Genomic DNA, 21,546 nt, shown 5'->3' with positions numbered 1-21,546 from the left:
GCTCTGACGCACAAGGATGATGCGACGACAAGGTCGCATCATCCTGGCGGGAATTTTTCCAGCCTGCCCCTTCCCCCAATTAATCAACAAGCCAATTCACAGTACTATAAAAATGGCCGGGAAGCAGCACCTAGGTACAGAGGCGCCAGGTGTTACCCGGACCAATTTCTGGTAAGTGAGAACCTATTTTACTCTTCAATGCTTCCTAACCACTATCTATAACTATCTATACTACAGTATACCTCTCCCTCACTTCACCCTTGTTGCTTCAGCTAAAGCCTTACCATAATCTTTATAAAACCCCTCCAGCCCCACCACCATATCAATCTCCACCCTCCCAGGGACCCTGGATTTCATACAAACTACGCTCCACAAACTTATCACCTAGGTCCTGATTTATATCACGCTCACTAAAATCTTAGTGCACACCCATAATTTTTTCCGCATTCACTTGAACATTAATGTAAGCATATTTACCACAGCACAATTGTTACATAGTTATTTTGGTTGAAAAAAGACATACGTCCATCGAGTTCAACCAGTACAAAGTACAACACCAGCCTGCTCCCTCACATATCCCTGTTGATCCAGAGGAAGGCGAAAAAACCTTTATAAGGCATGGTCCAATTAGCCCCAAAAGGGAAAAATTCCTTCCCGACTCCAGATGGCAATCAGATAAAATCCCTGGATCAACATCATTAGGCATTACCTAGTAATTGTAGCCATGGATGTCTTTCAACGCAAGGAAAGCATCTAAGCCCCCTTTAAATGCAGGTATAGAGTTTGCCATAACGACTTCCTGTGGCAATGCATTCCACATCTTAATCACTCTTACTGTAAAGAACCCTTTCCTAAATAAATGGCTAAAACGTTTTTCCTCCATGCGCAGATCATGTCCTCTAGTCCTTTGAGAAGGCCTAGGGACAAAAAGCTGATCCGCCAAGCTATTATATTGCCCTCTGATGTATTTATACATGTTAATTAGATCTCCTCTAAGGCGTCTTTTCTCTAGACTAAATAAACCCAGTTTATCTAACCTTCCATCCCACGTATCAATTTTGTTGCTCGTCTCTGCACCTGCTCTAAAACTGCAATATATTTTTTGTAATGTGGTGCCCAGAACTGAATTCCATATTCCAGATGTGGCCTTACTAGAGAGTTAAACAGGGGCAATATTATGCTAGCATCTCAAGTTTTTATTTCCCTTTTAATGCATCCCAAAATTTTGTTAGCTTTAGCTGCAGCGGCTTGGCATTGAGTACGATTATTTAACTTGCTGTCGATGAGTACTCCTAAGTCCTTCTCCAAGTTTGATGTCCCCAACTGTATCCCATTTATTTTGTATGGTGCTAGACCATTGGTACGACCAAAATGCATGACTTTACATTTTTCAACATTGAATTTCATCTGCCATGTATGTGCCCATATAGCCATCCTATCCAGATCCTGTTGCAATATGACACTATCTTCCTGAGAGTTGATGATTCTGCACAATTTTGTATCATCTGCAAAAATAGCAACATTGCTCACTACTGCATCTACTAGGTCATTAATTAATAAATTGAAGAGCACTGGACCCAGTACAGACCCCTGTGGGACCCCACTGCTAACAGTCTCCCATTTTGAGTATGATCCATTGATCACAACTCTTTGTTTTCTGTCCATTAGCTAGTTCCCTATCCATGCACACAGACTCTTCCCTAGTCCTTGCATCCGCAACTTTTGCACCAGACTTTTGTGGGGAACAGTGTCGAAGGCCTTTGCAAAGTCCAAGTATATCACATCTACAGCATTCCCAATATCCATATTAGCGTTCACTACCTCATAAAAGCTAAGCATGTTAGTCAAACAGGACCTGTCTTTAGTAAACCCATGTTGATGCGGAGAAATAAGATTATTTTCTACTATGAAGTCATGTATATTATCTCTTAGTAACCCCTCAAATAGTTTGCATACAACTGATGTTAAGCTTACAGGTCTATAATTTCCTGGATCTGATTTTTTGCCCTTCTTAAACAATGGGAAAACGTGGGCTGTACGCCAATCCACTGGGACTCTGCCAGTTGAAAGAGTCACAAGAGATGAGATAAAGGGGTTTATCTATAACTGAACTTAATTCCCTTAGGACCCGAGGATGCATGCCATCCGGGCCAGGTGCCTTGTCTATTTTTTATTTATTTAGTCTTGCCTTCACTTCTTCCTGCGTTAAGTATTTAATATTACAGTTAGAAGACTGTAATATTAGACTTTTCTGCCTCTGTAATTTGCAACAGTGCTGCAGAAATTACAAAAGAAAGAATGAATTTAATAACTCTGCCTTACCTTGGTCATCCACCATTGAGTTCCCACCCTCATCCTTTAGGAATCCTATACAGTCAACCTTTCTTTTTTTTAGAGTTGGTGTACTTGTAAAACTTTTTTGGGTTAGATTTGATATCCCTAGCGATTTGATTTTCAGCTTTGATCTTTGCCAGCCTAATTTCTTTTTTACAATTTTTATTGCACTCCTTATAATTGCTTAGTGCAGCCTCGGTCACCTCCTGTTTTAGGACCTTATAGGCATTCTTTTTCCTCTTCATTTTATCCCTAACCTTTATATTCATCCATAGAGGCCTTTTTTTATTCCTAGACATTTTGGTTTCCATATGGGATATACATACTACAATATTGATTGAGAATAAGTTTAAAAGCTTGCCATTTCCCTTCAATGTCCTCCCCTTGTAGTACATTATCCCAGTTCACCAAACTTAGTGCCTGCCTAATTTGATTGAACTTTGCTTTTCTAAAATTCATAGTTTTAGTGGTTCCGCTGCCCCGTGGCCTATCAGTCACCAGATCAAACGTTATCATGTTGTGATCACTATTTCCCAAATGTTTTGAACCTGCACATTTGATACATTATCTGGTCTATTAGAAATGATCAGATCCGGTAACGCATTCCCCCTAGTTGGTTCCGTTACCATTTGAGTCAAGTAATTGTCCTGTAGTGCTGCCAGAAATCTGCCTTTTTTACCAGAATGGGTAGCCTCAATACCCCAGTCAATGTCTGGAAAGTTGAAGTCGCCCATAACTATGACCTCATTTTTACTTGCAGCTTTTTCAATTTGCTGTAGTAATCGCAGTTCTGCAGCTTCATTAATATGAAGTTCTGCAGCTTCATTATATTTTTTCCACCACATTTACCAACTTTGTTTACATGAAATGGGCTACTTGAAGTTTTACCAACCACCTTAATCTTTACACTGTCTCCACCCCCCTCTCCACCCCCCATAATTTTAGGCTCCCACTGTATTTTTACCTTATCTTGTCTACATATTGAGACTTTATCCTCCCGCCTCCCCCCAGATCCTAGTTTAAAATCTCCTCCAACCGTTTAGCCATCTTCTCTCCCAATGCAGCTGCACCCTCCCCATTAAGGTGCAGCCCATCCCTGCTGTAGAACCTGTAGCCGACTGTAAAGTCTGCCCAGTTCTCCAGGAACCCAAACCCCTCCTTCCTACACCAATTTCTCAGTTACTTATTTAACTCCCTAAGCTCCCTCTGTCTCTCAGATGTAGCACGTGGCACTGGCAGTATTTCAGAGAACACCACCTTGGAGGTCCTTGCTCTAAGTTTATCTCCAGGTACCTGAAAATCATTTTTGAGGACCTTCCATCTCCCACTAACTTTGTCATTGGTGCCAATGTGTACCATGACAGCTGGGTCTTCCCCAGCCCCACCCAATAATCTGTCAATTCTGTCAATGGCGTGTTCACCCCTTGCTTTTTTCTCCTCTTGCTAATTGTGTATTCATTACCCGCCCTCCTCCCAGAGTCTTCAGACACTCCCACTGAGGTCTATACTAGGAAGTGCACTATATTTAAGATAATAAGACCAGCATGCAACTGTTTGGCAATGGCATTTAAAATTCACCCCAGCGGATATCAGCTGTCCCCGGCGGGCAGTGAGCACATGGCGTGTTCGACCCGCCCCTATACATTATCATTGAGCTAAACTTTGACCCCTTACCTCAAAGTCAGCACGCACATGGCAGCCAATCAGCCTGCACTACCCCACGGACACCCCTCCTCTATAAAAACGCAGTTGCGCCAGCAATGTTCCATTCTGTCTCCGGCTGCTGTAGTGAGAGGAAGGGAGAGAGCGCATTGCTGAGATACGGAAAGATAGCTAGGCCTGTCTTGTTTTTCCTCGCCGACTGACTTGCTGTGAAAACACCCCAAGTGTGTGTGTGTGTGTGTGTGTGTGTGTGTGTGTGTGTGTGTGTGTGTGTGTGTGTGTGTGTGTGTGTGTGTGTGTGTGTGTGTGTGTGTGTGTGTGTGTGTGACAAACCACAGCCCACTGGCACCCACCCAGAGCTGTGCACAGTATTACGTCTTACTGCTATTATTGGCCCAATCAGTTGCAGACACAGTAGCAACTCTAATGCATTACTTTAGACTGTATTCTGATAGTACTATTGCATTTCTCTGTGTGTGACTCTACACAGCCCACTAATACCCACAGTTGTGCACAGTATTACTGCCATTGGCCCATTCAGTTGCAGGCACAGTAGCACCTCCAGTGCATTAGTTTAGACTGTATTCTGATAGTACTATTTTATTTCTCTGTGTGTGACACTACATAGCCCACTGATACCCAGAGCTGTGCACAGTACTTCTGCTGTTGGCCCATTCAGTTGCAGGCACAGTAGCACCTCCAGTGCATTAGTTTAGACTGTATTCTGATAGTGCTATTGAATTTCTGTGTGACATGCACAACCTACTGACACCCAGAGCTGTGTACTCTACTGCAATTGTTGGGCCATTCAATTGCAGGCACAGTACCACTCCAGTGCATTATTTTTCACTTGTTGTAGGTACAGTACCCCAAATAAAAACAAAAATGACAGGCAGAGGTAGGCCACCCTGCAGGGGTCCTTGAAGTCATGCTGCTGTGATTTCCTGGAAGAATGCCCAGTGTTCAGAGAGCATGGACCATCAACACCCAAACTTCAGAGGACGTAGCTCACTGGTTTACATAGCACACCCCATCTTCTACAGCTTCCGCATGGGACCTTGACCCACCATCCTCCTCAGCTTTCGCATGGAACATACACAACACTAGCACCACACCTGCTCCGCTTGATATGTCAGAGGAGTTATTCACACAAATTTAGAATTTAGTGATGCACAACCATTATTGGCAGAAGATGACAGCGATAAGGATGTAACACCACCTGATATGTCTCTTGTTGGTCCAGTGAGTCCAGGAAGAGCTGTGGGCACCATCACCACCATCAGAACCAGACTTGTCGTTGACACCTGCTGTACCTGCGGCCATGCAGAGGGATGAGTCCTAGGAGGAGGAAGGGTCAGAGGAGGAAGCTGGCTTTAAGGAGGAGGTGGAGGAACAACTGCAACAGGCATCCCAGGGGGCTTGTGGTCACCTTTTGGGTACCCGTTGTAACAAGCCCCCTAGTGGCCGGACACTGTCTTCCAATCGGTTTCAGCACACAGGTCATGCAATCTGTTGTCTCAATCAGTGCGCAGAAACCGCTGGGATTTTGGCAGCAGACCGACTAGAAGGGAGCTTGTGAGTTACGGTAATACAAATTACACAGTATTTCGGGGTATAACTGCCACCACTCCTACAGAAGGGTAGGAGTCCTAACTATACAGAGACCACATCTCGATAAGAGTCCGTAGATTTTTTCTGCAAGGACCTGAACTTTTTTTGCGATAGGCTTCTGGCGTCAGCTGATATTTAGTAATGATAGCGTCTTTTATAGCAGCATAATCATTATCTTTTTCCACAGGTAACTCTGCGAAAGCACCAAGCGCTTTGTAGCGCAGCACGGGTGTCAGATGTCTGGCCCACTGGTCTGGGGCCAGACAATACTGACGGCATGCTTTTTCAAAAGACTGCAAAAACAAGTCAATGTCGGTGTCTTTTTCAATAGTAGCAAATTTAAATTTTGCACTTACAGGTGATGTACTGGGAGCCGACGATACTAGACCCTCAGTATAAGCACAAAGTGGCAGATATGTTACCGAACTACCAGAAGTTGGAAAGGATGCAGCAGTTGCACAACAGCCTGCACAGTATGCTGTACACTGCATTCAAGGGTGATGTCACAGCACGACGGGAAAGATGTGCCAGTAGTCCTCCTCCTCTTCCCATGGTCACGCCGGTAAGGACAGGACGCGCTTCCGATGTGATGGTGATGTTGGACATGCACAGTTTTTTTAGTCTGACACATTGCCACAGCCCTTTGGGATCCACCCTCAGAGAACGCCTTCACTGACAGGTAGCGGACTACCTGGCCTTAACTGCGGATATCGACACTCTGAGGAGCAATGAACCCCTGGACTACTGGAGCCCAGGCTTGACCTGTGGCTTGAGCTCTCACAATTTGCCATTGAACTTCTGTCTTGCCCCGCCTCAAGCATCCTGTCAGAAAGGACCTTCAGCGCCACAGGAGGGATTGTCACTGAGAAGAGAAGTCGCCTAGGTCAAAAAAGTGTTGTCTACCTAACCTCTATTAAGATGAATGTAGGGTTACTGCCTGCCCCAAGACTTGTAAATCAGTCCCCACACAGCTGTATATCCTCTCTGCATGCCGCATGACTTCTCCGCCACCACCAACAAGGGTGCAGGTTAATCTTAAATGTTTAAGCTACAAAACCTAATTTTTCAGGCATGTGACTGTACATGCCTAATTTTTCTGGCCTCTGGTGCTACACATTGGCTTCAGCATCCACCCCCAAAAAAAGGCATGTACATGATGTCAATTCCTCTTCATGATTGGTACCTTGTCGTGGTGAAGGTGCTTGCATATCACAATGAAGCAATGACCTACAGTATATGAGTGTGTTGGGGGCACACTTAAGATGATAAGGTTGTTGCTTCATTGTGGACAGACCAAATTCGATCGGCTGGATAAGTTTTGGCAAAAAAACTTTTTTATGGTTACCTCATATTAGTGATACTAGTCCTAGTGATACTAGGCCCAGTGTTGGCCTAGTGATACTAGGCCTAGTGATACTAGTCCTAGTGATACTAGGCCCAGTGTTGACCTAGTGATACTAGGCCAACACTGGGCCCATACTGCAGAACCAGTGTTTTTATGGTCACTTTACTATCATTGAACTACCTGGAAAGCCGACATCGCCTGCACTCTCGCCAACGTGCGCACAAGCACGGCGACCACTACTCAAAGATTTCCGCCAAGACGACTAAGAAGTCCTGAAAGTTTCAACTATTAACAACTCTTTGCGGAGTTTTAAACGCAAAGTTTGGTCTGTCAGAGTTTGGTCTGTCAGTTGGAAGTGGACATAGCCCTTACACTACCACCACGTGTACACACTCTGGACATTTTAAAGCAGCCCTTTATTCCTCAAATGTAAACTCTGCGTCAACTACATAATTTTTGGTTGGACTTTTGGCATGGATCCCCCTTCCGGCATGCCACAGTCCAGGTGTTGGACACCTTGAAAATTTTTTCCATCACTTGGTGGATCGTTCAAATCCAGTCTTATCAGCAGAACGACCGACCGTACACACATGCCTGATTTGATGTCCAAACGACCGGTCGTTTGGAAAAATCAGACGTGTGTAAGTACCTTTAAGTGCACTGTGTGGAGACACTGAACATCAATATCACAAGATCAAAACAGGTCCTTTAGAAGGGCACTAGGATTATGTAGATGGTGAACACAGGCCTAACTAAAGCTTTCCCTATCTGCAGCTCTCCTTGATCTGCCTAGCACAGAAGCCAAACACAGACTGCAAAATGGCTGCTGTGCTGGCTTTTTTGATAGGTGGGGTTTCCAGTTGGGAGAAATAGCTGATTGGCTGCCATGTTTTTGCTGACTCTGGGGTGAGGGGTCAAAGTTTGGCTACATTATAATGGAACATGCCATGTGTTCACTTAAGGGGGCGAATGCGAACACCCATTGTTCACAGCGAACTATTCACCGGGTGAACAGTTCGTGCCATCTCTATCTATGGGCTTCAAGTAAGATGTATTTCCAGGTATCTCAGTAATTTTAGCAGGAGTTTACTTGAAAAGACAACATTTTCCGAAGGTTGCCATAAACCGTTAAATATTTCATTCTTTATTTAAAGAATGACCAATCAGACATTAATCAAATTTTCTACAAAATAAATGAGGTTAGAACATCAGAGCAAACTTTTTTTCAATTGTTCTGTACGAATTACACTTTATTTAATACATATAAAAACAATTAGGTTACATTAGATTTGGTCATTCACTGACTGAAGATACGCACACTCCAAGGTTGCAATAGTCCACAGAAGCTTTATTAGGCAGATTACAGGTACGTACAGCATAAGGTTGGCTAACATGTCTCGGGCTGTGCATTCTTAAGCATAGCCCTAGAGAACTAACACCTTACAAGGTGTATAAATATTTTAAAAGCAAACTGTCTGTAACTATCTTACCTGTCAGTGGCTCCAGCGAGGTCGCAGCCAGCTCTGGAAACAGAGGTTTGCAGTCTTCTTCCTGCAGCGGCATCCCCCCAGGCGAACGCGCGCATCTCTGAGAGGCTCTTATACTCTCAGATGGGCTGTGTAATTAGAGTCAGCTGACACCTTGCTGGGAGATTGCCTTTGGTCAGCTGGTTTCTGTTGCTGATCTGATTGTTTGTTTTCTCCTGGAGGTTGGTCTATGTTCCTTTCTGTCTGTACTTAAACTCCCTTGCTGCAGTCTCTCCTTGCTCATGATAGCAATCGGTACGCTGGTTTTGGTGGGCACTTTGTCACTCTGTGATAAACTTACTGTATTTTAAATGCGACTTTCATTACTCAATTATTGTATTTCAATGCGACTTCCAGACTGACTTAGATACGACTTTAGCTTACTGACCATTCTCTTGCCTAGTCCATTGTACCGCAGTCATCTGATCGTATGTGTATGACCTTAGTCTGTCACCGACTCCAATTCTGCCTAGTCCATTGTACCGCAGCCATCTGATCTTACGTGTATGACCCTAGCCTGTTACCGACTACGTCTGCCTCATCCATTATGTATTGTAGCACATAGCATCTAGCGTGGTACTGTCCCTGACCTTGCTATTAATCATAGTACAGATAAATTCTACAAAATATTTTATTTATTTGGCTCACAGAAAAAAATGACTAAATCTAAAAAGATATCAACAAATAAAATTCAGTTTCCACCTGATGTTCAAACTCACTCTCTCTCAACTAATTGCAAGATCCAGAAAGCTTCTTGTAGAAGAAACTTGTGATAATTGCCTCATCTAACTGGGGTTATTAACATCTCCACTCCCTGGTATAAAAAGCCGCTCATGTAACTACCATGCACCTCTCTAAAGTGTCTAGTGATATTGGTAATATTTTCAGTTTTCCATGAGGCACCATTGAAATGCTCAAAGAGCCTCTGTCTCAGAATGTAGGTAGTACAACTTATGTATTGAACATTACAATTTGTGCAAGTAATGGCATACACAACTGACTTGGTATTACGATTAATATATTGTGGGAGGGGAAAACTCCTCCCATTGGCTGTTGATTTGATTTGGGTTGACATAAGTTTTATGTGATTAATTATCTTCAGGATGTACTGATGTTATAACTTCTGTCTTCAGGGATCACCAGGAAAACCAGGCCCTACAGGTTCTCCAGGAGAGAAAGGGCCATCCGGGCCTATTGGTCTTCCAGGTGCTAATGGCCCAGTAGGAGAGCCAGGTGCAGAGGTATAATATGTTTATTAAGTTTACTATAACCATCAGCTCTTGGAAGCATTTAAAAACATGTGCCACATTTGTTCTGTTGTATTCTATAAGTTTATAAAGGGGAGGGGAAAAAAGCAGAGGAACAGATCCCTCCAGCTGGCAACAATTAAGCATGTGTACGTGCTTTTTGTTTATTGGTCTAAAGGATGAGCCAGTAAGTGAACTTACTAATGTTCCTTTTCCCTTGGACCCCTTACCAGTTTGCTAATACATATCAAGGAGATTGTAATTATTAATTTCAAGTTGGGCGTTAATCTGCATCACTGAGCCATCCTATCTCAGATAGGAGAGGAGAAGAGATAAGTAGTGCAGTGACAGCCACAGTATGTTGCATTCCAGAGCTGCCACAATGCTTCCCTGCTGAATGATGAAGCAGTCAACCATTTCTAGGTAATAAAAAAAGGATGTGAACAGTCATAATAAGTGTCAGTCTGTCTCTTTTCACTTTGGAGTTTACAGCGAAGGTCCACTTTAATATGTACATCAGTTAATTTAAAAAATACACTAAAATCTGTGCATAATTCAGGCACTGAAAATGTTTGAGACAAAAATTTCATCACATAACATAAACCTCTTGTGATGTAAATAACATGATCAGTATCATAAAGAGAATTCCAATGAAGGGAAGATACAAAAAAGAGGTGACCTCTGAATACAGGTTGTGGAATGGATCATTCAATTGGCACCCGCTATAACAATCACATTTTTATAGTGCTTTTCTCCCATAGGACTCTAAGCGCTATTTTCTATGTGTAGCCGCTATTTCTAGCCACTATTTGTAGCTGTTATTTTCAATGTATAGCCGCTATATTGGCTACAATTTGTCTCCACTATTTGTTGCTGCGGAGATTAAAGGTTAGGCACCACCATGGGGGGTTAAGGGTTAGGCACCAGCAAAGGAGAGTTGAGGGTTAGGCACCACCAAGGTGGGTTAAGGGTTAGGCGCCACCAAGGGGGAGCACCAGGTGAGGGTTCTGTAGGGAGAGGTTAGGTCATAGTAAAATATCGGTAAGCAGGGCTGGGCCGAGGCAGAGGCAAGAGAGGCCCCAGCATAAGGGTGCAGTGTAGGAGGGGGGAGCACATCTCACTCAGCTATCATTCCCTTATTGTATTTGAAGCAGAGAGAAATAAGAAAAGGGGATACATGGCAGTGACTGCAAGCCAGATAACTAGAGATTAAGGTGTTGGGGGAGGGGGCTGGGGGTGCCTCTTAGTCTAATAGCAATCAATGTGTGATGGCTGGGGTGGGAGGGATAGAGGGGCGGACTTTCGTGTCTCAGTCTTGGGTGCTGGAGGACCTTGTCCCAGCTCTGTCGGTATATATTACCAATATTTTACTATATCAAGTTGTAGAATTTCGGTAACACTACTGATATTCTATTACTGTTATTCTGCTCTCTTTTAAACTTGCAGCTTTTTCACACATATGCTGTCAAAATGAGGGTAAACAATGGGCTTTATGAGACCATGGACTTTAGCACTAGAGTGGGCAGGTGTAGTCAACTTGTAAAAGTTAAGAGCCATTCTTTACCGGTTTGGGTACTTTACCAGTAACTAGACTGTTTTTACACTTTAATGAAGAAAGTTTGTTCTTTCCATGTCCAGTAAGAATATTCTTACTCAAAGCCACTTGTGATAAATTCAATAACTTCCCTTTTCAGTATCCTTATGTTTATGTGTTGTTAACATTTTTTCTTTCCCATTTAGGGTCCACCTGGCAATGATGGTGCTCCTGGACGTGATGGAGCCCTTGGAAAACGTGTATGTTTGGCATATGTACAGTATTTTCTAATGTTAAAGGTGTAATAGGTTCAACTACCATTTTGAGAACTCAACAATTTAGTTTCATATATATTGTTACATTGACATTGGCTAGCTAGGTGACTATTATAAGTAATATTAATAATTGAATTGATATATTTTATACATATTGCCCTTACATTGCACAGTGCTGTACAATGGACATACAGTGTATATGACAAACCTACATAAGTAACAATGAGGTGCAATGGAAACAAATGTAGATACAGTGGCTTGCAAAAGTATTCGGCCCCCTTGAAGTTTTCCACATTTTGTCACATTACTGCCACAAACATGAATCAATTTTATTAGAATTCCACGTGAAAGACCAATACAAAGTGGTGTACACGTGAGAAGTGGAACGAAAATCATACATGATTCCAAACATTTTATACAAATCAATAACTGGACAGTGGGGTGTGCATAAATATTCAGCCCCCCCTGAGTCAATACTTTATAGAACCACCTTTTGCTGCAATTACAGCTGCAAGTCTTTTAGAGGATGTCTCTACCAGCTTTGCACATCTAGAGACTGAAATCCTTGCCCATTCTTATTTGCAAAACAGCTCCAGCTCAGTCAGATTAGATTGACAGCGTTTGTGAACAGCAGTTTTCAGATCTTGCCACAGATTTTCGATTGGATTTAGATCTGGACTTTGACTGGGCCATTCTAACACATGGATATGTTTTGTTTTAAACCATTCCATTGTTGCCCTGGCTTTATGTTTAGGGTCGTTGTCCTGCTGGAAGGTGAACCTCCGCCCCAGTCTCAAGTCTTTTGCAGACTCCAAGAGGTTTTCTTCCAAGATTGTATTGTATTTGTCTCCATCCATCTTCCCATCAACTCTGACCAGCTTCCCTGTCCCTGCTGAAGAGAAGCACCCCCAGAGCATGATGCTGCCACCACCATATTTGACAGTGGGGATGGTGTGTTCAGATTGATGTGCAGTGTTAGTTTTCCGCCACACATAGCATTTTGCATTTTGGCCAAAAAGTTCCGTTGTGGTCTCATCTGACCAGAGCACCTTCTTCCACATGTTTGCTGTGTCTCCCACATGGCTTGTGGCAAACTGCAAATGGGACTTCTCATGCTTTTCACAATGGCTTTCTTCTTGCTACTTCCATAAAGGCCAATTTTGTGCAGTGCATGACTAATAGTTGTAGTATGGACAGATTCCCCCACCTGAGCTGTAGATCTCTGCAGTTCGTCCAGAGTCACCATGGGCCTCTTGACTGCATTTCTGATCAGCGCTCTCCTTGTTCGGCCTGTGAGTTTAAGTGGACGGCCTTGTCTTGGTAGGTTTACAGTTGTGCCATACTCCTTCCATTTCTGAATGATCGTTTGAACAGTGCTCCGTGCGATGTTCAAGGCTTTGGAAATATTTTTGTAGCCTAAGCCTGCTTTAAATTTCTCAATAACTTTATCCCTGACCTGTCTTGTGTGTTCTTTGGACTTCATGGTGTTGTTGCTCCCAATATTCTCTTAGGCAACCTCTGAGGTTGTCACAGAGCAGCTGTATTTGTACTGACATTAGATTACACACAGGTGCACTCTATTTTGTCATTAGCACTCATCAGGCTATGTCTATGGGCAACTGACTGCACTCAGACCAAAGGGGGCTGAATAATTATGCACACCCCACTTTGCAGTTATTGATGTGTAAAAAATGTTTGGAATCATGTATGATTTTCATTCCACTTCTCACGTCTACACCACTGTGTATTGGTTTTTCATGTGCAATTCCAATAAAATTGATTCATGTTTGTGGCAGTAATGTGAAAAATGTGGAAAACTTCAAGGGGGCCAAATACTTTTGCAAGCCACTGTATATGCAAAAAGAAGCAGTTGGGATGCTGTGTAATAAAAAACGGAACATTTTTGCTTTGCTGTTAGCTAAATTGTGATAAATTAGCTTTCATTGATTTAGACAGTTAGTGCTTTACTATAGTGTGAATGACTGGTAGTTCATAGTTGGAGTTAGATAGGGATTGTATTTAATCACTTTAGCTACTAGGTAGAAGATATATTAGGGATTTATTGATACAGTAGCAGTTTATTCTGTACAGTTTCAGTGTGCCATAGTTTTACTTGTTACATAGTTAGTTTGGTTGAAAAAAGACATTCATTAATCAAGTCTACCCAGAAAAAAATAAAATATTAATGATAATAATAAAAAAACTCCATCCTGAACTTGCACATATCCCAGTTGATCCAGGAGCAGGCAAAAAAAAACAAACTTGCAAGGCCAGGGCCAATTAGCCTTACAAGGGAAAAATTCCTTCCCGACTCCAGGTGGCAGTCCGATAAATTTATGGCAAAAGCTTTTTTCCTCCTCACGCGAATCAAATCTCAGTCGACTTTTTTCCAAGCTAAATAAGCCCAGTTTGCCCAACCTTTCTTGGTAAGTGAAATCTTCCATCCTTCTGATTAATTTAGTTGCTCGTCTTTGTACCAGTTCCAGAAGGTCAATGTCTTGTCTATAGTGTGGTGTCCAAAACTGTATTCCATACTCCAGATGTGGCCTCACAAGTGATTTATACACTGAGAGTAGTATACTAGCATCTCGAGATATTATTTCCCTTCTTTTTGCATCCCAGAATTTTATTTGCTTTAGCTACCGCTGCTTGGCATTGTAGACGATTACCTAACTTGTTATCAACCAGTATTCCTAAGTCCTTCTCCAAGTCTAATGTTCCCAGCTATATCCCATTTATTTTATATGATGATCTACCATTGGTACATCCAAGGTGCATGACTTTACATTTATCAACATTAAATTTTATTTGCCACGTGCCTGCCCATATGGCCATGCTGTCAAGGTCCTGTTGTAATATGTCACTATCAGTCTTAGGGCTTGATTCACTAAGACAAAAAGCATGCCTTATCCGAGTTAACACTCCTTATCAGAGATAATAGGCCTTATCAAAGTTAACATGCCTTAGCAAGCGCTACAAACTTATGCCTGCTAATTGGCAATGAGGAGAGCTCCACTCGTCCCACCCTGAGCCCCTGCGGGTTCGTAGCGCTCTCTATGCTACTCTGATAAGGCGTGTTAACTTTGGTAAGGTGTGTTATCTCTGATAAGGAGTGTTAACTCAGAGAAGGCATGCTATTTGCCTTAGTGAATCAAGCCCTTAGTGTTCATAATTCTGCATAATTAGCTCTTAGTGTTCATAATCATCTGCAAAGAGGCAATTTTGTAGTAGGGGTGGATGAACACCCTGTAGAAAAAGTCACAGGAGACAAAAAACGGGAGCCCAGTAGTGCAATATGTCAATGACCACAATAAAAGAAAATAAATTAAAAGCACTACTCACAAAGGGAGGTTGCTTGGGGCAACCAACCACAGGAAGCAGGTGGAGACAATAAACCCGACTCCACTCGGGGTGGTCCTAGCCAGAACCGGAAGGATGGTCGCTCTCTTAGTGGAAAAAAGGGGACAGAGTCCACTGTGGGGACTCCACTGGTGGTCTGCCACCTCCCCTCGGACAGGATGTGTTCGGGGGTATACTTAGCACGTAAAAGGGAAAGAGGCGCCCTGATATAATAAAAGCATCTAAAATCAGCTTAAAATCGAAAAGTGATATGAGGTAGCTTACCTCAATGACGAAACCTCTGTAGTTAATACAAGGGATTTTTATTAGCACAGGCAACGCGTGCTAGAGAGGCTCCCTATGCTAGATGATCTTTTCTATTTGGCACTTTTACTGGCCTGATGAAGCGGGCTGAGACCCGCGAAACGCGTTGCCTGTGCTAATAAAAATCCCTTGTATTAACTACAGAGGTTTCGTCATTGAGGTAAGCTACCTCATATCACTTTTCGATTTTAAGCTGATTTTAGATGCTTTTATTATATCAGGGCGCCTCTTTCCCTTTTACGTATCTGCAAAGAGGGCTACATGTCTCTGTATTCAGTCCACTGGATCATTAATACATACATTGAAAAGAATAGGACCAAGTACAGACCCCTGTGGTACCCCACTGCTCAGTGGCGGACACAGCCAGCAGTGGGCCCCTGTGCAAAATTGTAATTGTGGGCCCCCTATGACCTGCGGCGCGCGTAGCGCGCCGCGGCAAAATATGGGCGTGGCTACAACCTGCGGCGCGCTAAGCGCGCCGCGGCAAAAATTAGTGGACAGAACCTGCGGCGCGTAGCGCCGCGGCAAAAAAATGGGCGTGGCAATGACCGGATGAGGGCGGAGCTAACTGTAACTTAAAGCGAACCCGGGGTGAGGGTTTATTTCCTTTTAAACAATACTAGTTGCCTGGCGGCCCTGCTGATCTATTTGGCTGCAGTAATAAACTGAATTACACCAGCAACAAGCATGCAGCTAATCTTCTCAGTTCTGACAATATTGTCAGAAACCCCTGACCTGCTGCATGCTTGTTCAGGGTCTATGGTTGAAAGAATAAGAGGCAGAGGACCAGCACGGCAGCCAGGCAACTGGTATTGCTTAAAAGGAGAGAAATATGGCAGCCTCAATATTATTCTCACCTCAGGTTCCCTTGAAAAGTGCAACGCAAAGACAGTGGGACCAAGTTTTGGTGACCCTTTCCCCAGAAAATTCACATAATTGTGCAGGTTTTCTCAAGAAAATACACATATATGCCCATAAAATACGTGCAATCATGTCGGCAGATATGCCCAGAAAATACGTGCAATCATGTCGGCAGATATGCCCAGAAAATATGTGCAATCAAGTCGGCAGATATGCCCAGAAAATACGTGCAATCAAGTCGGCAGATATGCCCAGAAAATACGTGCAATCAAGTCGGCAGATATGCCCAGAAAATACGTGCAAACAAGTCGGCAGATATGCCCAGAAAATACGTGCAAACAAGTCGGCAGATATGCCCAGAAAATACATGCAATCAAGTCGGCAGATATGCCCAGAAAATACGTGCAAACAAGTCGGCAGATATGCCCAGAAAATACGTGCAATCATGTCGGCAGATATGCCCAGAAAATACATGCAATCATGTCGGCAGATTTGCGAAGAAAATACATGCAATCATGTGGCAGACCTGCCCAGAACATACACCTGCTAATATAAATAAAACAAAAACATTTACTCACCTGCAGCAGCAGACCTCCTGTCCCAGCCTCCATCCGGCGCGCAGCTCCCATGGGTGGTTGGGTGGATAGGTAGCCTAGTGGGTGGGTGAGTGGGTGGGTGGGTTGGTAGCCTGGTTGAGTGGGTGGGTTGGTAGCCTGGTGGGTGGGTGGGTAGGTAGCCTGGTGGGTGGGTGGGTAGGTAGCCGGGTGGGTAGGTAGCCTGGTGGGTGGGTAACTAGCCCGGTAGGTAGGTAGGTAGCCCGGTGGGTGGGTAGGTAGGTAGCCTGGTGGGTGCGTGGGTAGCCGGGTGGGTGGGTAGGTAGCCTGGTGGGTGGGCTGGTAACTAGCCCGGTAGGTAGCCGGGTGGGTGGTTAGGTAGGTAGCCGGGTGGGTGGTTAGGTAGGAAGCCTGGTGGGTGGGTAGCCGGGTGGGTGGGTAGGTAGGTAGCCGGGTGGGTGGTTAGGTAGGTAGCCGGGTGGGTAGGTAGGAAGCCTGGTGGGTGGGTAGGTAGCCGGGTGGGTAGGTAGGTAGCCGGGTGGGTAGGTAGGAAGCCTGGTGGGTGGGTAGGTAGCCTGGTGGGTGGGTAGGTAGGTAGCCTGGTGGGTAGGTAGGTAGCCGGGTGGGTAGGTAGGAAGCCTGGTGGGTGGGTAGGTAGCCTGGTGGGTGGGTAGGTAGGTAGCCTGGTGGGTGGGTAGGTAACCTGGTGGGTGGGTTGGTAACTAGCCCGGTAGGTAGCCGGGTGGGTGGTTAGGTAGGTAGCCAGGTGGGTGGTTAGGTAGGTAGCCGGGTGGGTGGTTAGGTAGGTAGCCGGGTAGCCGGGTGGGTGGGTAGGTAGCCTGGTGGGTGGGTTGGTAACTAGCCCGGTAGGTAGCCGGGTGGGTGGTTAGGTAGGTAGCCGGGTGGGTGGTTAGGTAGGTAGCCGGGTAGGTAGGTAGGTAGCCGGGTGGGTAGGTAGCCGGGTGGGTGGTTAGGTAGTTGAGTGGGTGGTTAGGTAGGAAGCCTGGTGGGTGGGTAGGTAGCCGGGTGGGTAGGTAGCCGGGTGGGTGGTTAGGTAGTTGGGTGGGTGGTTAGGTAGGAAGCCTGGTGGGTGGGTAGGTAGCCGGGTGGGTAGGTAGGTAGGAAGCCTGGTGGGTGGTTAGGTAGTCGGGTGGGTAGGTAGGTAGCCGGGTGGGTAGGTAGCCGGGTGGGTAGCTATCCGGGTGGGGGGCCCGACTCCTATCCTCCCTCCCTCCCTTCCTTCCTCACCTCGGGGGGCCCCCTCCCGATATGCGCGGCGGGAGAGTGAGCGGCAAATGCAGGAAGTCTTCAGGGCTCTCCAGGCATCCGCTAGAGGCCCAGCCGCTGAGTCTCCAATATGTCTCCAACTGGAGACATATTGGAGACCAAGCGGCTGGGCCTCTAGCGGATGCCTGGAGAGCCCTTCCTGCATTTGCCGCTCGCTCGCTCTCCCGCCGCGCATATCGGGAGGGGGCCCCCGAGGTGAGGGAGGGAGGGAGGATAGGAGTCGGGGGGCCCCCGGGAATAAAATAATAAAAAAAAAAAAAAATATTAAAAAAAAAAAAAAAAAGTACTTAATGCCATGGGCCCCTGAAGAAAACGGAACTTCAGGGGCCCTCGTGCGGCGGCACGGCCTGCACGGCCGTATGTCCGCCCCTGCCACTGCTAACAGTTTAACATTTTGAGTTCCACTTACCATCACTTTTTGTCTTCTATTCCTTAAGCAGTTCTCTATCCATATACACACATTTTCTCCTAGTCCCTGTATCTCCAGCTTCTGTACCAGGCTATCGTGGGGAACAGTGTCAAAAGCCTTGGCAAAGTCCAAGAACACTACATCTATAGCTTTCCCAAGATCTAAATTTTCATTCACCACTTCATAAAAGCTGAGCATGTTGGTGAGACAGGACCTGTCTTTAGTAAAACCATGCTGTTGAACTGAAATAAGATTATTCTGTGCTACATAATTTTTTTTTATAGCATCCCGTAAGATAACTTCAAACAATTTACACACAACTGATATTCAGCTTACTGGTCTATAGTTTCCTGGCTGTGATTTTTTTTCTCTTCTTGAATAAGGGGAAAACATCAGCTATACGCCAGTCATAAGGAACTGACCCACTTGAAAGAGAATCACAGAAAATAAGATAAAGTGGCTCATCGATAACTGAACTCAACTCCTTTAACCTCCCTGGCGGTAAGCCCGTGCTGAGCACGGGCTATGCCGCCGGGAGGCACCGCTCAGGCCCCGCTGGGCCGATTTGCATAATTTTTTTTTTGCTACACGCAGCTAGCACTTTGCTAGCTGCGTGTAGCATCCGATCGCCGCCGCTACCCACCGATCCGTCACGCCGCAGCCGCCCCCCCCAGACCCCGTGCGCAGCCTGGCCAATCAGTGGCAGGCAGCGCCGTGGGGTGGATCGGAGTCCCCTTTGACGTCACGACGTCGGTGACGTCATCCCGGCCGTCGCCATGGCGACGGGGGAAGCCCTCCAGGAGATCCCGTTCTCCCCAGGGGCTGGGGGGATGCCGCTCAGCAGCGGCTATCATGTAGCAAGACTTTGTTTCGCTACATGAAAAAAACAAAAAACGCCAGGAGGGTTAATACCCAGGGTTGGATGCCATCTGGGCCAGGTGCATTGTCTATCTTAAAGGGAAGCAGGGCTGTATTTAGGGTTTGGGCTCCCCTAGGCACCCCAAACTTATGGCGCCCCCCTCCCCCCCCGGGAGAGCGTTGGCGGCGCGCTTCGGAAAATGGGCGTGGATACAGAATGCAGTGGGCGTGTCCATAACCTACAGTGGGTGTGGCCAATTCAAATATCCTAGTAAGAGTGCAGCCCAAAGTCGGTGGGAGCCATGTTTTCTCCCCGGGTATGAGTAAAGTGACCCTAAAAAAGCAAGTAGGAAATGTTCCCACCCCCAAAAAAACACACATTAGCCAGTGTTCTCTCGCACAAAATAGTGGTAGGTATTAGAATGTGAGCTCCCCTGAGAAAAGTCAGTAACATGACTATGTTCTCTGCAAAGTGCTGCAAAAGATGCCAGCAGGGCTGTGGAGTCGGAGTTGGAGTCGAGGATGCTATATAACTACATAATAATATGGTAGCAGGGGCGTAGCAATAGGGGTTTGCAGAGGTTGCGACCGAATCGGGGCCCTTGGGCCAGAGGGGCCCCAAAGGGTCCTCCCTTAACTGCAGTATTAGCTCTCTATTGGTCCTGTGCTCATAATAATCACTTCTATAGATACTTTGAATAGTGGTAATTATTAACACACTGTTCCCCATCCCCTTCTTGCACCTCTGACACTGTAGTTGTCATTGGAAGGTTCTGGTGAGTCATATCAATTGCTATGTATAGAGTGCTTAGGGGGGCCCCATTGTAAAACTTGCATCGGGGCCCACAGCTCCTTAGCTACGCCACTGTATGGTAGGACATTAGACTATGGCAGGATTAGATTTTAAGCTCCTCAGAGGATAGTCAGTGACATGACTACATACTCTGTAAAGTACTGCTGAAGATGGCAGTACAATATAGTACAGTAGTATGGTGGCGTAGTGGTTAGCGCTCTCGCATTGTAGCGCTGGGTTCCCGGTTTGAATCCCAGCCAGGTCAACATCTGCAAGGAGTTTGTATGTTCTCCCTTTGTCTGTGTGGGTTTCCTTCAGGCACTCTGGTTTCCTCCCACATGCCAATACCATACGATACAGATAAGTTAATTGACTTCCCCCTAAAAACTGGCCCTAGACTACGATACATACATACACATATGACTATGGTAGGGATTAGATTGTGAGCCCCTCTGTGGGACAGTTAGTGACAAGACAATACATACTCTGTACAGCGCCGCGTAATATGTTGGCGCTAAATAATTAGTATCAGTATAAAGTAGCCAGGTCTATAGGTGTCCCCAATACAATATAGACATACTATAGGTGTCCCCAGTATAGATAGCCAAGTCTATAGGTATCCCCAGTTTAGGTAGTAATCAGGGGCGTAACTAGAAATCACTGGGCCCCCTTGCAAAAATTTGGATGGGGCCCCCCCATAGGTGCCAAATAATCGTAATGGGGCAGCGTTTCACTATAAAATAATTGTAATGGTGCAGCATTTCACCATAAAATCATAATGCAGCAATGTTTCACCATAAAATAATCGCAATGAGTGCAACATTTCACCAGAAAATAAACGAAATGAGTGCAACATTCCAGCAGAAAATAAATGCAATGAGTGCAACATTCCAGCAGAAAATAAATGCAATGAGTGCAACATTCCAGCAGAAAATAAATGCAATGAGTGCAACATTCCAGCAGAAAATAAATGCAATGAGTGCAACATTCCAGCAGAAAATAAATGCAATGAGTGCAACATTTGAACAGAAAATAAACGCAATGAGTACAACATTTTAGCAACATGCTGTAACGATCGGTGAAGCACAGAGAGGATCTGATTACCAGTGATCTGCAGAATCACTGGGAATACAGATGTATACCAGATTATACGTGATCTGCAGTATCACTGATAATCCGATATACTAACTAACCTCTGTTCACCTGAGTAGAGTGTAATGTTTGGTGTAACAGTAACACTTAGAGGACTAAGCCTCAGTGCAGCAAGGAGTACTGCACAGATTCCTTCCGCAGACCTGAACTCTCCAAGACGGGAGGAGTCAGACTGACAGTAGGAAGGATAGTCTGAAAGCGACCCTCAGGAGGAAGGGTCGCTAACAGAGAGAGGAACCGCCTCTAACAGTAAGGTCGGTTCTCGAGGTCGGACAAGCCAGGTAGTACACACACGGACAGATACAGTACAATATCAGAAGGCAAAGGCGGAGTCTAAGCACAGGCAGGGTTCGGCAACGGGGAATCAGATATAACGAGGTACAGAATCAGGAGGCAGAAGCGGAGTCTAGGTACAAGCCGGGGTTCGGCAACAGA

The 21,546-nt window shown here is 45.1% G+C and overlaps 1 protein-coding gene across 1 annotated transcript in view; it reads left to right on the top strand.

Annotated features, from left to right (window-relative positions):
• The window catches only part of COL5A2 (collagen type V alpha 2 chain), a 1,703,177-nt gene that overhangs the window by 1,510,680 nt on the left and 170,951 nt on the right, over positions 1 to 21,546 (top strand). The window contains exons 42-43 of the mRNA XM_068247348.1: positions 9,612 to 9,719; positions 11,466 to 11,519. Of these exons, the coding sequence (XP_068103449.1) occupies positions 9,612 to 9,719; positions 11,466 to 11,519 (162 nt within the window). The remainder of the gene's footprint in view (positions 1 to 9,611; positions 9,720 to 11,465; positions 11,520 to 21,546) is intronic.

Source organism: Hyperolius riggenbachi, chromosome 7 (assembly GCF_040937935.1).
Source record: "Hyperolius riggenbachi isolate aHypRig1 chromosome 7, aHypRig1.pri, whole genome shotgun sequence".
Lineage (NCBI taxonomy): Eukaryota > Metazoa > Chordata > Amphibia > Anura > Hyperoliidae > Hyperolius > Hyperolius riggenbachi.
This window is presented reverse-complemented; position numbering and strand designations above follow the sequence as displayed.